The sequence below is a fragment of the Eleutherodactylus coqui genome, chromosome 10, assembly GCF_035609145.1.
Source record: "Eleutherodactylus coqui strain aEleCoq1 chromosome 10, aEleCoq1.hap1, whole genome shotgun sequence".
Taxonomy (NCBI): domain Eukaryota; kingdom Metazoa; phylum Chordata; class Amphibia; order Anura; family Eleutherodactylidae; genus Eleutherodactylus; species Eleutherodactylus coqui.
Genome location: NC_089846.1, coordinates 19,475,469 through 19,489,797, shown reverse-complemented (window position 1 = coordinate 19,489,797; position 14,329 = coordinate 19,475,469). Strand labels below are relative to the sequence as shown.

General features: G+C 46.3%; 2 protein-coding genes across 6 annotated transcripts in view; one reads left to right on the top strand and one right to left on the bottom strand.

Moving 5' to 3' along the window:
• LOC136580145 (deoxyribonuclease-1-like 1) overlaps window positions 1-8,443 on the bottom strand; it is a 22,620-nt gene extending 14,177 nt beyond the window's left edge. Inside the window, exons 1-3 of one of the 3 annotated variants that reach the window (XM_066580465.1) lie at window positions 8,412-8,443; window positions 8,005-8,111; window positions 1,907-2,040 (exon numbers count right to left, since the gene is read on the bottom strand). The gene's annotated coding sequence lies outside the window, so the exon portion shown is untranslated. Of the gene's footprint in view, window positions 1-647; window positions 690-1,906; window positions 2,041-8,004; window positions 8,112-8,411 lie in introns of those variants that run through there. The other 2 variants (XM_066580466.1, XM_066580467.1) reach the window with 2 other exon arrangements.
• LOC136580146 (mitochondrial carnitine/acylcarnitine carrier protein-like) overlaps window positions 1-14,329 on the top strand; it is a 27,423-nt gene that overhangs the window by 862 nt on the left and 12,232 nt on the right. For 2 of the 3 annotated variants that reach the window (XR_010786943.1, XM_066580470.1), the window contains exons 2-5: window positions 1,919-2,011; window positions 11,171-11,298; window positions 12,458-12,548; window positions 12,757-12,874. Coding sequence is in view for 2 of the 3 variants with exons in the window: in XM_066580470.1 (XP_066436567.1) it covers window positions 1,919-2,011; window positions 11,171-11,298; window positions 12,458-12,548; window positions 12,757-12,874 (430 nt within the window). In the remaining variant the exon portion in view is untranslated. The remainder of the gene's footprint in view (window positions 1-1,918; window positions 2,012-11,170; window positions 11,299-12,457; window positions 12,549-12,756; window positions 12,875-14,329) is intronic. The other variant, XM_066580471.1, reaches the window with a different exon arrangement.

Sequence of the window (14,329 nt, the reverse complement as noted above, 5' to 3'; positions counted from 1 at the left end):
AGCGATTTTACAGCCGTTTTTGGACACAGGTTATTGTGTTCAACGGCGGTTTTAAATGCACCCCGTCATTGTGATGGGTGCGTTAAAAAGCGCAAAAACGAGCAACCAGCGCTTGAAAATCAAAACGTTAAAAAACGCTGCGTTTCAGCACAGGTCTGCGAGGTCCCATTGAAATCAATGGCACCCTATAATCTCATTGTGGGTGGAGTCATTTGGGACCTCTGGTCGTCGGAATTGACAGCAGCATTTAAAGGGTTAACATCCGCGATCAGCGTGAACTCCAATTGTAGCTGTTGGGGAACGGTGTCAGCGGTCAATAACATCTAACACTGGTTGTGTATGGAGCATGGCATATTAACCCCACACACACCGGTGTGCATATACATCCTATAGTGCAAAGGGGCGAAAGGGGCAGTCCAGGATTACAAAAACATCACTGCTTTCTTCGAAGAGCAGCACCACACCTGTCCATAGGTTGTGTATGGTATTGCATATTGAACAGGTGTGGCACTGTGTATGGACCCTGAACACACCCTTTTAAGTTCTACATTGAATTAACGACAGTGTCTAATCTATAGTTGCCTGTGCTATACTGTAGTAGTCGCAACAATCCCATACCCACGTCTTATGTGGCCAATAGTACTTACCACCTTACAGCTTTTGCAGGCGCTGTCTCGTCAGATATGAAAGAGCACAGAGATATGCAGTGGGAGTATTGTGTTATCTCCACGCTCAGATTTGGGAGGGTCTACTGTACTGATGACACAACCCATTATCAGTAAGGAGCATATGTGCCCACTGACCGCCATAGAATGAAAACTGGGGAACCAAACATTAAAGGGGTTCTCCCAGCAACAGGAAATAACCATCTGATCTGTGGGGGTCTGACCACTGGGAACCCTACCCATCAAGAGAATGGGGGTCTTGAAGGTCCCTGAATGCCACTCCATTAATTTCCATGGGACTGCTGCAGATGGCCAAGCTCAAGCATTCGGATATCTCCAACAGTCTGATTGAAATGAATGAATGGATCGATTGTGTGCATGTGTGACTGACACTCCATTCATTCATGGATCTTCAGGACCCTGGTTCTACGGATCACTGAGGGTCCCAGTTGGCAGACCCCCACAGATCAGATAATTATTCCCAATCCTATGGATAGGGGATAAATTATTTTGGTGAGACAACCCCTTTCACCCCTTACCCATGTGCACTGTACATGTATGATGCATGCTGGGTGTCAGTATATGAAGCGAGCTTTGGAGCCAAGCCCAATCAATACACACCGGGTGTCAAGGTCAGCAACAAAACTCTGATCATGGCTGTTAACTATTTAAATTCTGCCGTCAATTCGGAGAGCAACGTTTAAATGTCTCGATCAGGACTGAAATGATCCAATCGGCCGTCCAGATGTCATGTCAGCCTGGGGTCTTCCCAATGTTTACCTGTCAAATGCCTGTCAAAATGCAGCATAATGCAGTACTATGATATTGCACTATACTGTACAAGCCAGTGTTTCCCGACTTCAGTCCTCATGGCACCCCAACAGGTCATGTTGCTGCAGTGTGCACGCTGTAAATATAAGACCCGCCCAAAGATAGCGCAATTGCGTTTTTTTTTTCAATTTCACTTTACTTAGAAACTGTTAAACGTTCTTTAAGTACATTATGTGATATATTGACTAGTACCACTGAAAAAGACAACTCACCCCGCAAAAAAACAAGCCCTCAGACATCTACATTGATATAAGAAATAAAAGAGTTATGATAGTTTGTGGGGAGGAGACAAAAACGAAAAAAAAAATGGCTGCCTCATGAAGGGGTTAAGGAATTCCTATATCAGCAATAATGTAAAATCTGATGCGTTATGGCCGGAGCGTGCACCAACCTGTGTCATACTGTAATACCTGTGTCTGCAGGTGAATCTACAAATCCAGGCTCGGCCGGTAGGAGGACAGAAGCTTCTCTATAACAGTACAGTGGACTGCTTCCGCAAGATCGTCTCCCAACAGGTGACCGAGACCGAGGAAGACCCGCCAACCTAGGAAGAGGGGGCTCAGCATGAGTAACAACTAATGCCAAAAAGGGAACTGCTTTCTACTTCATGTGTTTTCACAGATCATGCTGTTTTTGTGTAAATTTGCCCGCAATGATAATAGTAAAAAACTGAGCTTGGTTTTGGCGCTGCATTTATATAGTGAGCTTGGTTCTGTATTTATGTTATGAAATTAGTTCTGGTATTGTATCTATGGACTGAGGTTGTTTCATACTGTATTTATATACTGTGCTTGGTTCTGGAGCTGTATTTATGTTGTTAGCTTGGTTCTGGCACTGTACTTATGTTTATGAGTTCAGTTGTGGTGCTGCATTTACATTAGGCGTTTGGCTCTGAAGCTGTATTTTATGTGTTGAGCTTGGTTCTGGTGCTGTATTTATGTTATGACCTTGGTTTATGTACCGAGCTTGGTTTTGGTGCCGTATTTATGTACTGAACTTGGTTCTGGTGCTGTATTTATGTACCAAGCTTGGTTCTGGTGCGATATTTGTGTACCACGTTTGGTTCTGGTGCTGTATTTATGTCCCAAGCTTGGTTCTGGTAACGTATTTATGTACAGAGTTTGATTCTGGTTCTGTTTTTATGTACTGAGCTTAGTACTGGTATAGCATTTACTCACTGAGCTGTTCCGTTGTGTGCTGCTATTTCGCTGTTTTCTGAAAAATCATAATACAGACAGACTGCCTATCAGTGGAAAATAGGGTATCTTTCTTATGATGGGAGGAGAAGGAAAAATTTCACACAAGGTGCCATCTAACCTAAGTGATGTGCCATTACTTCATAAATGGGAATACCATTTTAAGTGTCTCTGCAACAATAAGCGGATAGCAGGAAGGGTATCCTGCTTCTGGATCCTCTCTGACCACCAGACATTAAAAGTCACTCATTGGAACCAATAGCCCCTCGCATGATATAAAGATGTGCCACGTCCTCCAGGGTGAGAAGTACCTTTATAGAAGATGGACCCCAAACAGGGTCCCCACTTAGAATACCCTACTATGGTATTTGAAAATGGGTTATCTAAACCATACTAACCGTCAGCACCTTCTTATGGTCAGGCGTTCACTGTCAAAACACCCCAAATCTGATTCTGGAGTCATTTTGCTCCTGACTTGCAGGCTGCCCTTTAACATATAACCATAATGAACATTTTGCATGTATGGAAAATCTGAGTCTCGGTATTCAACGAAGTCACTTCCCAAAACAGTGGGTAACTTATCCCATTTTTAGATTTCTAAGTGCACAAGGAGGGGCAGGCGGTGCCGAGTGACACACAGGAGCAGCTGCGCCACTCATATACTGCGTGCCCGACAGTGATCCTGGACCATGACTGTTGAAGAGAGTCATGCGACTGCAAAATGGGCAGCAATGAGGAGTAGCTGGAGGAGAACTCTACATACAATATAGCTGGCAGCTGAAGCTTTTGGCCGACAGTAAACAGCCCTGACTCTTCCATTAATGCCCCCTCTGACTGGCATCCCAAACCCAAGTTTGTGGCATCAGTTTAAAGCCTATGGAAACTGTTTTTGACTGTTCAGCTCAGCCAAAAGCGTATGTTATTTTGGAAGGGTGATGGAGAGAAGCGGCTGCCAGATGCTTCTGCTGCCGCTTGTGTCAGGAAAACAACAGAATCGGACAGGAACAAATGGGAAATCCTTTTGCAAGGTTGCGTGTACTTTTTGTGGATGACCGTAAGCGCCCTTTTACACGGATCGCGGGAATCTGAATAATAGTTCAGTGTAAACGCTGCTAGCGACTGAACGACAAACCATAATCCGTTCGCTTACCGCTTGTTATTCGGTTTCTGCAGGCATACAATCAAACAACAATCGGCCCGTGTGAACAGGGAGTCCTTCATCTATGAACAACAGCCTATTTAGTGTGAATGGAGGCGGCGGGCCAAGCGACCTGCAGCCAGCTCTGCCTACGTTTAATGAGCGATCATCACTTCTGTGTGAAAGCACAAGAGCGATTATCGCTGGGTTGACTGTTGCCTGACAATCGTCCCATGTGAAGGATTCCCACGGGCGTATGCACCTTTAATGTGTGAAACTCGTACGTATTTATAGCGCAAAAAAAGAAAAAAAATTTGGAAGATGTTTTTATCCACGATGTCAAAATAAATGCTGTTTTTTATGCTGGTATCCATGGAAGTGCCGGAGGTTTTTGCCTTCTATATATATGTGTATTTAGTGCATATTTGTTACCTATGGGAGGTTTTTTTTGCGCATATATTCACTACGTTTTTCATGCACGCATGCAAAAAAAATATGCAAGATGGACCTGTAATAATGCAGTAAATACGCATGTAATTGTGTTTGCTTTTAACGCTCCCATAGACTTCAAATGGTGATTTTGGTCCGTAAAACAGACCAAAAAAGGACATGCTGCCAGACATGCTTAATGAAAGGCTTGTCAGAATAGACTAATAGCGTTTTATCCATGTTACGTCTGTAAAAAATATGGATTTAATATGGACACAAAATACGCTGGTGTGACTGAGCCCTAAAGCCTATGATTATAGAGCAGATTTCCATGGCTTGGAACCCTTTAAAGCTCATTCACAATGGTGTATATTGTGTCCGTGTTACGTCCGTACACAACACCACTGGTTTCCATTGGGGTGCTCTGAGATGCGTTTTTTTCTCAAGCATATCCTGAGAAGGGCGTCACTTTGAACGCCGAAACGCGTTGCATTTCTGTTTTTGGTAACAACATTGTTACTTTTGATTGTCACTTCGGACTTTTAATGAATTTTCATTTGGAAACTGGAATTCGGATCCAGAGGAATTAATTCAACCATTAAGGAGCCGACAACAAAAGCACGGGAGATTTGTTTTTTACATTCCTTTGCTACTTAGTCCCCAGTTGATTATCCAATTTTGGGGTACCCTCTTTTTTCTGCCGCTCTCCTAATCGCTTAGGATTGTTGGAGGACCCAAAGCACTTACTACAAGCTGACCAGGACCTCCGGTGCAAGCGGGATGCCCGCTCATTGAAGGGGCCCTGCTTTGCACCAGGTGAGTTCATCCTAATTTTATTACATATCGAGTCTATGTGTGGTGGCGCGGATTGCTTCTCTTTTGTCCCGTTACCAGAGTCTGAGAGGGGCGCATTATTGGGATGGGAGAAGCTGGATGGTCGTATCCATGAATTGTCCCCCACCGGCCATTCTGACCAGACTGTTAGGAGGTGTTGGGACCATTGGATGGGGGCACACAAGGTGACCGGGCTCAGGACGCCCCCTACAGACCACCAGTAGAGACGAGCGTCTAACCAGACTGTTAGGAGGTGTTGGGACAAGTGGATGTGTGAGGACACACAAGGTGACTGGGCTCAGGACGCCCCTGACAGACCGCCAGTAGAGTGGGGCGTCTGACTAGACTGTTAGGAGGTGTTGGGACCAGTGGATGTATGAGGGCACACAAGGTGACTGGGCTCAGGACGCCCCCTACAGACCACCAGTAGAGGGGAGCGTCTGACCAGACTATTAGGAGGTGTTGGAAGCAGTGGATGTATGAGGGCACACAAGGTGACTGGGCTCAGGACGCCCCCTACAGGCCACCAGTAGAGGGGAGCGTCTGACCAGACTATTAGGAGGTGTTGGAAGCAGTGGATGTATGAGGGCACACAAGGTGACCGGGCTCAGGACGCCCCCTACAGACCACCAGTAGAGGGGAGCGTCTGACCAGACTATTAGGAGGTGTTGGAAGCAGTGGATGTGTGAGGGCACACAAGGTGACCGGGCTCAGGACGCCCCCTACAGACCACCAGTAGAGAGGAGCGTCTGATCAGACTGTTAGGAGGTGTTGGGACCAGTGGATGTGTGAGGGCACACAAGGTGACTGGGCTCAGGATGCCCCCTACAGACCACCAGTAGAGAGGAGCATCTGAGCCGACTGTTAGGGAGTGTCGGGACCAGTGGATATGTGAGGGCACACAAGGTGACCGGGCTCAGGACGCCCCCTACAGACCGCCAGTAGAGAGGCGCGTCTGAGCCGACTGTTAGGGGGTGTTGGGACCAATGGATGTGTGAGGGCACACAAGGTGATCGGGCTCAGGACGCCCCCTACGGACCGCCAGTAGAGAGGAGCGTCTGAGCCGACTGTTAGGGGGTGTTGGGACCAATGGATGTGTGAGGGCACACAAGGTAACTGGGCTCAGGACGCCCCCTACAGACCACCAGTAGAGGAGCGTCTGACCAGACTGTTAGGGGGTGTTGGGACCAGTGGATGTGTGAGGGCACACAAGGTGACCGGGCTCAGGATGCCCCCTACAGACCACCAGTAGAGAGGACCATCTGATCGTCCGATAAGCAGCAGCAGCTCCAACTGTTTCATTATCCACAATCCAAAGACAGCGGGCGCCATTGTTACACCCCTGTGTCTGTCAGAGCCATTTCCAGGTGCTTGGCTGAAGGACATTTGGTCTCACGGCCCCATTACATGTACGGCCTTGGACACCCACCTTCGCCTCCTTTTGCAGTGGTGTCATAAACAATGAAACTGGACGCTAAGGAAGGGAACCGGGTTGTCTTCAGTGATGAATCCAGGTGTAATTTGGGGAGCTGACGACGGCCGTCTTTATGTCTAGAGACCTCAGGGTGAGTGCCTCAATTCTGCCTTTGCTGTGGAGCAGCACACTGCCCCCTGCTGGTGTGATGGTCTGGGGGGCCATCGCATATGACAGTCGGTCCCCCCTAGTAGTAGTCCTGCAGCCACAAGTGTTCCTCTCAAGGCGGCTTCCAGCAGGATAATGCTCGGCCGCACACACAAGGGGGTCACAGGAACCACCTGGGATGCAAACTTCGACAGCCTATGAGTCTACAAGAGGCTCAGTTACAGCAAATGTGTACTGATGTGCTGCAGGATACCATACGGAATTTGTGATACAGGCAGGCACAAAGACATACATCTTGTATCCAAGCTAAAGGTAGTTCCACAGGGTACTAGAGCCTCCATGCCCACCACTATCACATCTTGTATCCAAGCTAGCGGCGGTACAACATGGTACTAGAGCCTCCATGCTCCCCGTATCACATCTTGTATCCAAGCTAGAGGAAATACAACAGGGTACTAGAGCCTCCATGCCTGCCCGTATCACATCTTGTATCCAAGCTAGAGGCAGTACAACAGGGTACTAGAGCCTCCATGCCTGCCTGTATCACATCTTGTATCCAAGCTAAAGGAAATACAACAGGGTACTAGAGCCTCCATGCCCACCCGTATCACATCTTGTATCCAAGCTAGAGGCAGTACAACAGGGTACTACATCCTCCCTACAAGAGGTCAGTTTTTGCAATAAATTCTCCTTTTGCTCTGATACTGTAATCACTTACTTATATCAACGTTACAATCACACAGAGGAAGTGTCATTCCATTCCGACAACTTCTAGGGGGAAGCTGAATTGGTTTTTGACAAGGAGAGTACATGCAGTGAAAATAATGTTATTTTCATGCTTTGAAACTGCATGCATCCATGTAAATGGCCCCTTAACTGCACAGACATAGGAATATTTTTACGTTTTTGGTACAGCTGAAGCCACATGTTCATGGTGTTGGTGCAGATGCATTATCTGTGTGCCAGAAACATGCTACAAGGGGAGAATTCAGCTAAAAGTAGTCTTGCGATAGGTCAAAAGCAGAAGTCATACGATCTGTAGAGTCCCTGACCACAGACCCATTTCTCTATGAGAGTTCCTCAATCCTTTCCGTGCAACTCCGATGCCAGATGGCTGTCTGCCCTGCCTAGAAAACATGACAGAAGCAGAGGTGGCAGCACCCTATATATATGTGTACCTATAGGAGACAGCGGGAAACATTGCAATACGGTGCAGAAGCAGAATGAATGTGCAGGAAATACGTAGAGCGGTATACACTGATATATATGATACAGGGAAGATACAGTGATATGCACTAACCATGTATCTGCTGGCTTCCTGCACCTTACCTCAATGTCCCTGCGACTGGTCGGCCCTGCGCTCCCTCCGTCACTGGTATATGAGTCACTGAGGAACAGGCAGCCCCTCATCCCAGACACAGACAGCTGGGCGGGATCTGGAGTAAAGGAGGAAGAGGGTGGATGTCAGCCCACTTTTAAAACAAAACACTGTACATATGGATATAATACGGAGTCCCCGTACACAGGCCTCATATACAGAGCGGCGGGCTGGCCAGGGCCCAGATCCTGCTCTGTACTCCCTTATTTCTGTATGTGCTTGGGAAAGTTTGGAGACAAAAATATGCCCGCTAGTAAAGCTTCCACATAAATTGTTCCAACCTTTCCAGATTCCAGCAAGTCGGACTTGCCTGTAGATTTATTGCTCCCATTTTGTTACATCTGTATCTGACACATACATACAGTGTATCTTCTCCTGCTGAGACAACTGCAACATAATCCTCCAAGTCCCCGAATGCTCTTACAACCCGACGATCCACCCTCAGCTCTGCTGCCCCGCTAATCCACCTCTCCCTTCATTCCCCCTCCGCCAATCCCATCACTGCTACACACTGCCTGCTTCACAATATGTACAGCCATATTTATTGCTGTCTACAGCTTGTCCTGATATCCTGATACCCCCCACATGTAATCATCTATATAGAACCTATCGCCTCTATACATTTCCAATCCAATATCCTGATACCTCCCCACATGTAATCTATATACAACCTGTCCCCTCCATACATCTCTGACCTAATATCCTGATACCCCCCACATGTAATCTCCTATATACAGCCTGTCCCCTCCATACATCTCTGACCTAATATCCTGATACCCCCCACATGTAATCTCCTATATACAGCCTGTCCCCTCCATACATCTCTGACCTAATATCCTGATACCCCCCACATGTAATCTCCTATATACAGCCTGTCCCCTCCATACATCTCTAACCTAATATCCTGATACCCCCCACATGTAATCTCCTATATACAACCTGTCCCTTCATACATCTCTGATCTAATATCCCGATACCTCCCACATGTAATCTATATACAATCTGTTCCCTCCATACATCTCTAACCTAACATCCCCATACCCCCCACATGTAATCACCTATATAGAACCTGTCGCCTCTATACATTTCCAATCCAATATCCTGATACCTCGCCACATGCAAAGTCCTATACACAAACAGTCGTCTCCATACATCTCTGACCTAATACCGATACCTCCCCAATGTAATCTCCTATATACACCCTGTCGTCTCCATACATCTCTGACCTAATATCCCGATAACCCCACATGTAAGCTCCTATATACAACCTATCCCTCCATACATCTCTGACCTAATACCGATACCTCCCCAATGTAATCTCCTATATACACCCTGTCGTCTCCATACATCTCTGACCAAATATCCTGAAACTTCCGACATGTAATCTCCTATATACAACCTATCCCTCTATACATCTCTGACCTAATATCCCTATACCCCCCACATTTAATCTCCTATATACAACCTATCCCTCCATACATCTCTGACCTAATATCCCGATACCTCCCACAGGTAATCTCTATACAACCTGTCCCCTCCATACATCTCTGACGTAATCTCCTATACACAACCAGTCGTCTCCATACATCTCTGATGTAATATACCGATATCCTCTGTGGTACACTGATATGGATAAAGTGTCACCCAACTGTCCATCAGCTGCCGCTCAGGATACTGGGAAGGCTGAACTCCTGGATATTTTCAATCTCCCCTTTCTCCCTCACATCTCAGAGGTCTATGATATGTATTTGGCTTCAGGAAGTCTTTGATCATGATAGCAATAAAATTAGCCAGGGACAGGGGGATATGAATTGCCCCCTGCCAGGGAGGTTTGACACCTAGGGTATTCCCCACATACATCCTGTCTCCAATATTCAAATCAGAAGAAAAACTTTTAACAAGGATCACTGGTTGTACGAAGGTCATAGCACGATATGAATTATATTTTCAGGATTGCGCGGGGGCCAGACGAATGAAATGCATCTACACGTATTGAGGTACAGGCCCTAGAACACCCCAAATGGCGTATGTGCCTACCTGGTTATAATTTACATGTCATGCTCGATATTGCTGAATAGATAAAATCATGACCAGAAATATGCCAGGCATATATTTCTGATCAGAGGATCTCTTGCAGAGATATGTCCAAAAGGGGAAATACATTTTTTCCCACAGGAACCCAGCCTCCACTCCAACCCTCCTTGAATGACCTCTGGAGAAGGTCTGGAGAATCCTTTATAACTCGGGGCTCAATGAACCCCATGGGTCAGACTTCGGAGATACACTATAGCGTAAGGCTTTCCCATTTGCTTCAATGACTCTGCATGAACAGAACCTTGGGCAGAATATCCTAAATCTGGTATCTGTCTTTATTTTCTCCTTGCTTTATTATAAAATACTGTCTGTTGTGTATGCCTGTAAATCTTACCTTAACATCTTTTTTTGTATATTTTTGTATACTTATAAATATTAAGCACTGTTAGTCTTTTTTTAAAAATAAATCTGCAATTTATTAGTCAAGCCTTGTCCATTTTAAAATGAATCATAACGCTGACAATTGTGTTCATAATTCATAATCCGGGTTCCAGCTTCGCTGTGATAAGAGCTGGTGGTCACAGTGAGTGTATGTGCCTATTGTAAAGTGATGAAGACGTTAGACCGACCAGGGAATGATTTGAGCTTTCGTTCTGCATGCGTGCAGAAGCCTAGGAAAGCTGGGTACAAATCCACCTGTATTGCAATGATTCTGCGCTTGCAACCCCGCTAGACTGATCAATCGAGGCTCTGCCATGGCGATTGGTAGCGGCGAAAGCAGTCGAAATAGTCAATCTGTGACAAATTGGCGACAGAGGCGGGATCAGTCGGGGTCCCCCCTCTATCTCCCTGACACCCCCAAATGTTATCTATATACAACCTGTCCCCTCCATACATCTCTGACATCATTTTCTATACACAACCTGTCCCCTCCATACATCTCTGACCTAACCTCCCCGTATGTAATCTCTGAGAATTACACCTCATGGTGACCATGTTTTTCCTATGGTTACCCTCATTAACTGCAGCAATGTAGATGTATGTGAAGACTAATGTAATGCATTGTATTTCCCTCTTTCTCAGGGACTTTGGGGTCTTTATAAAGGGATGGGAGCCCCTCTGGCTGGAATCACCCCAATTATGGCAATTACGTTTTTTGGCTTCAGCCTTGGAAAAAAGCTACAACAGAAGCAACCACATGATGTACTGAGGTGACATAAAATATATACCATATATCCGATTTTCTAAAACCCATTATCTGGAAAGGTCTGCAAATAAAAAAATGATTGCGCCCTGCCCATTATAGCCATCAAAGGAGTTGTCAGCCAACTTAAAGGGGTTGTCCCGCGAAAGCAAGTTGGGGTATACACTTCTGTATGGCCATATTAATGCACTTTGTAATGTACATTGTGCATTAATTATGAGCCATACAGAAGTTATTCACTTACCTGTTCTGTTGCTAGCGTCCCCGTCTCCATGGTGCCGTCTAATCGCCCGATTAGACGCGCTTGCGCAGTCCTGTCTTCTGTCTTCTGAATGGGGCGCTCGTGCCAGAGAGCGGCTCCTCGTAGCTCCGCCCCGTCACGTGTGCCGATTCCAGCCAATCAGGAGGCTGGAATCGGCAATGGACCACACAGAAGACCTGCGGTCCACCGAGGGTGAAGATCCCGGTGGCCATCTTCACAAGGTAAGTAAGAAGTCACCGGAGCGCGGGGATTCGGGTAAGTACTACCCGTTTTTTTTTTTTTATCCCTGCATCGGGTTTGTCTCGCGACGACCGGGGGGGCTATTGAAAAAAAAAAAAACATTTCGGCGCGGGACAACCCCTTTAATAACACTTCTGAGCTCTGATCAGGAGGTTTATGAGTGATATCACTGCTCCCCCACGGTGATGTGGAGATTTAATGAAGTAGCGATTGCACATGTACAGCATTGCTTCATACATCTACAATGGGACTGTCTGAGATAGCTGAGCGCTTGTATTCTATTTCCCTCAGCCTCACGTGAAATGAATGGAGCTGAGCCACGCATATGCGACTGCTGCTCCATTCAATCTCCACATCACTGTGGTGGGTGCATTGAGCCTGTGGTTACAGGAAAAGATGGATACAGGACCCCTGTTCTTAGGATCAGTTCGGGGTCTCAGCGGCGAGACCTGCATCGATCAGACTTTCACCCCCGATCCTATCGATCAGTGATAAAAGTTGATTATGGGACAACCCCCTTAAACATACAACCTTATCCATGGGAAAGCTGAGTGACAAGCTATACGGCCATGTTGGAAATAACTTTCCTAGTAACATATGCAATCTGCTACCTCTTGGTGATGTGTAACGTTTCCTTTTATATTTTCCGATCCCATTGATCCAGACCCCACCAGGTCTTCTCGGCAGGAATGTTGGCAGGGCTGTGCGCCGCCATAATCGTAGTACCCGCTGAAAGGATCAAGTGCTTGCTGCAGGTAACGCACAGAAGTTCTGGTATAAAGTAAAGTCTATGTGAGTGGTGTGCAAGCTGTTGCTCGTTTGTGCAATGCCAACCCCCAACGTGTCCTGACAGCCGCAAGGCATGTTGGTTGTTGTAGTTCCACAGCTTGCATACTTTTGGGCTACATGGTCAAACATGCCCTGGATCATTCTCATCACCTTCTTTCTCTCTCTTGTTTCAAGGCTCAGGCAAACAGCAAAGTGAAGAGATTTTCTGGGCCCGTAGATTGTGCCAGGGAGCTTTTCCGCAAGCAGGGCATCCAGAGCTTGTACAGGGGTACTGTACTTACCCTTCTGAGAGGTAACTACTTTCTATCTAAAAAAACAGGCTTGACACTATGCCCCTGACAACCCTATATATTTTCCTATTGAGTCATATGGAGATACCCTCAAAAATGAGACAGCTCCCTGGACTCCTAAACTATAAGGAACATAATTTAGGGTCCTTTTACCCGGGACGTCTGTCAGGGGCTTAAAGGGGTTGTCCCGCGCCGAAACGGTTATTTTTTTTTTTTTTTCAACAGCCCCCCCGTTCGGCGCGAGACAACCCCGATGCAGGGGTTAAACAAGAACACCGGACAGCGCTTACCTGAATCCCCGCGCTCCGGTGACTTCTTACTTACCTGCTGAAGATGGCCGCCGGGATCTTCTCCCTTGGTGGACCGCAGGGCTTCTGTGCGGTCCATTGCCGATTCCAGCCTCCTGATTGGCTGGAATCGGCACGTGACGGGGCGGAGCTACACGGAGCCCCATTGAGAAAAGAAGAAGACCCGGACTGCACAAGCGCGTCTAATTTGGCGATTAGACGCTGAAAATTAGACGGTTCCATGGAAACGAGGACGCTAGCAACGGAACAGGTAAGTGAAAAATTTCTGATAACTTCTGTATGGCTCATAATTAATGCACAATGTACATTACAAAGTGCATTAATATGGCCATACAGAAGTGTATAGACCCACTTTGTTTCGCGGGACAACCCCTTTAAGTGCCCAACAGTTGTCCCAACAAATATAGGTGTAGGAGATGAACATGTGGAATCTCTGTGGGTAGAAATACAAGGAGTAAAGAATAACAAAATCCTGATAGGGGCTTTCTATAGGTCACAAAAAACAACAGAAGAAACTGAAAACTTATTATTAAGAAAAATAGAAACGGTGTCAAACCGCAATGAAGTAATTATCATGGGGGACTTTAATTATCTGAATATAATATGGGAAAATGAAACCTGCAAATCTCACAAGGGTGATAAGTTCTTAAGAACAATTAAAGATAACTACCTTTCCCAACTTGTGCAGGAGCCAACTAAAGGGAGGGCCACTCTGGACTTATTATATTAACTAACAAACCAGAACGAATCACGGGGGTGCAGTTTGAGGGACACTTGGGAAATAGTGACCACAATACAATTAAATTTCAGCTGTCATTCAACAGGAAGCCATATCAGGGAGTGACAAAAAACTTCAGGTTGACTCGAACTCTGTCTATATATCACGCTTCTGATAATTACACTACCACACCCCGGAGTACCAAGCCAAACTGCGAGATGTTCACTGCTATTTTACGTAACGGGAATCTAGCTAAGACAGAGACTGTTCATTGTTGTTTCCAGGCCGGATCAGTAAAGGTTTTAAGCATCACAACATATGGTCATCTACAGAGTTGACGAGGGAGTTGCAATACCTTCGCCTATGATGTGCTTTGGGCCAACTACATTACTGTCCAGTAGCAGCCTCCTCCCCTATGGATTTGGGAAACA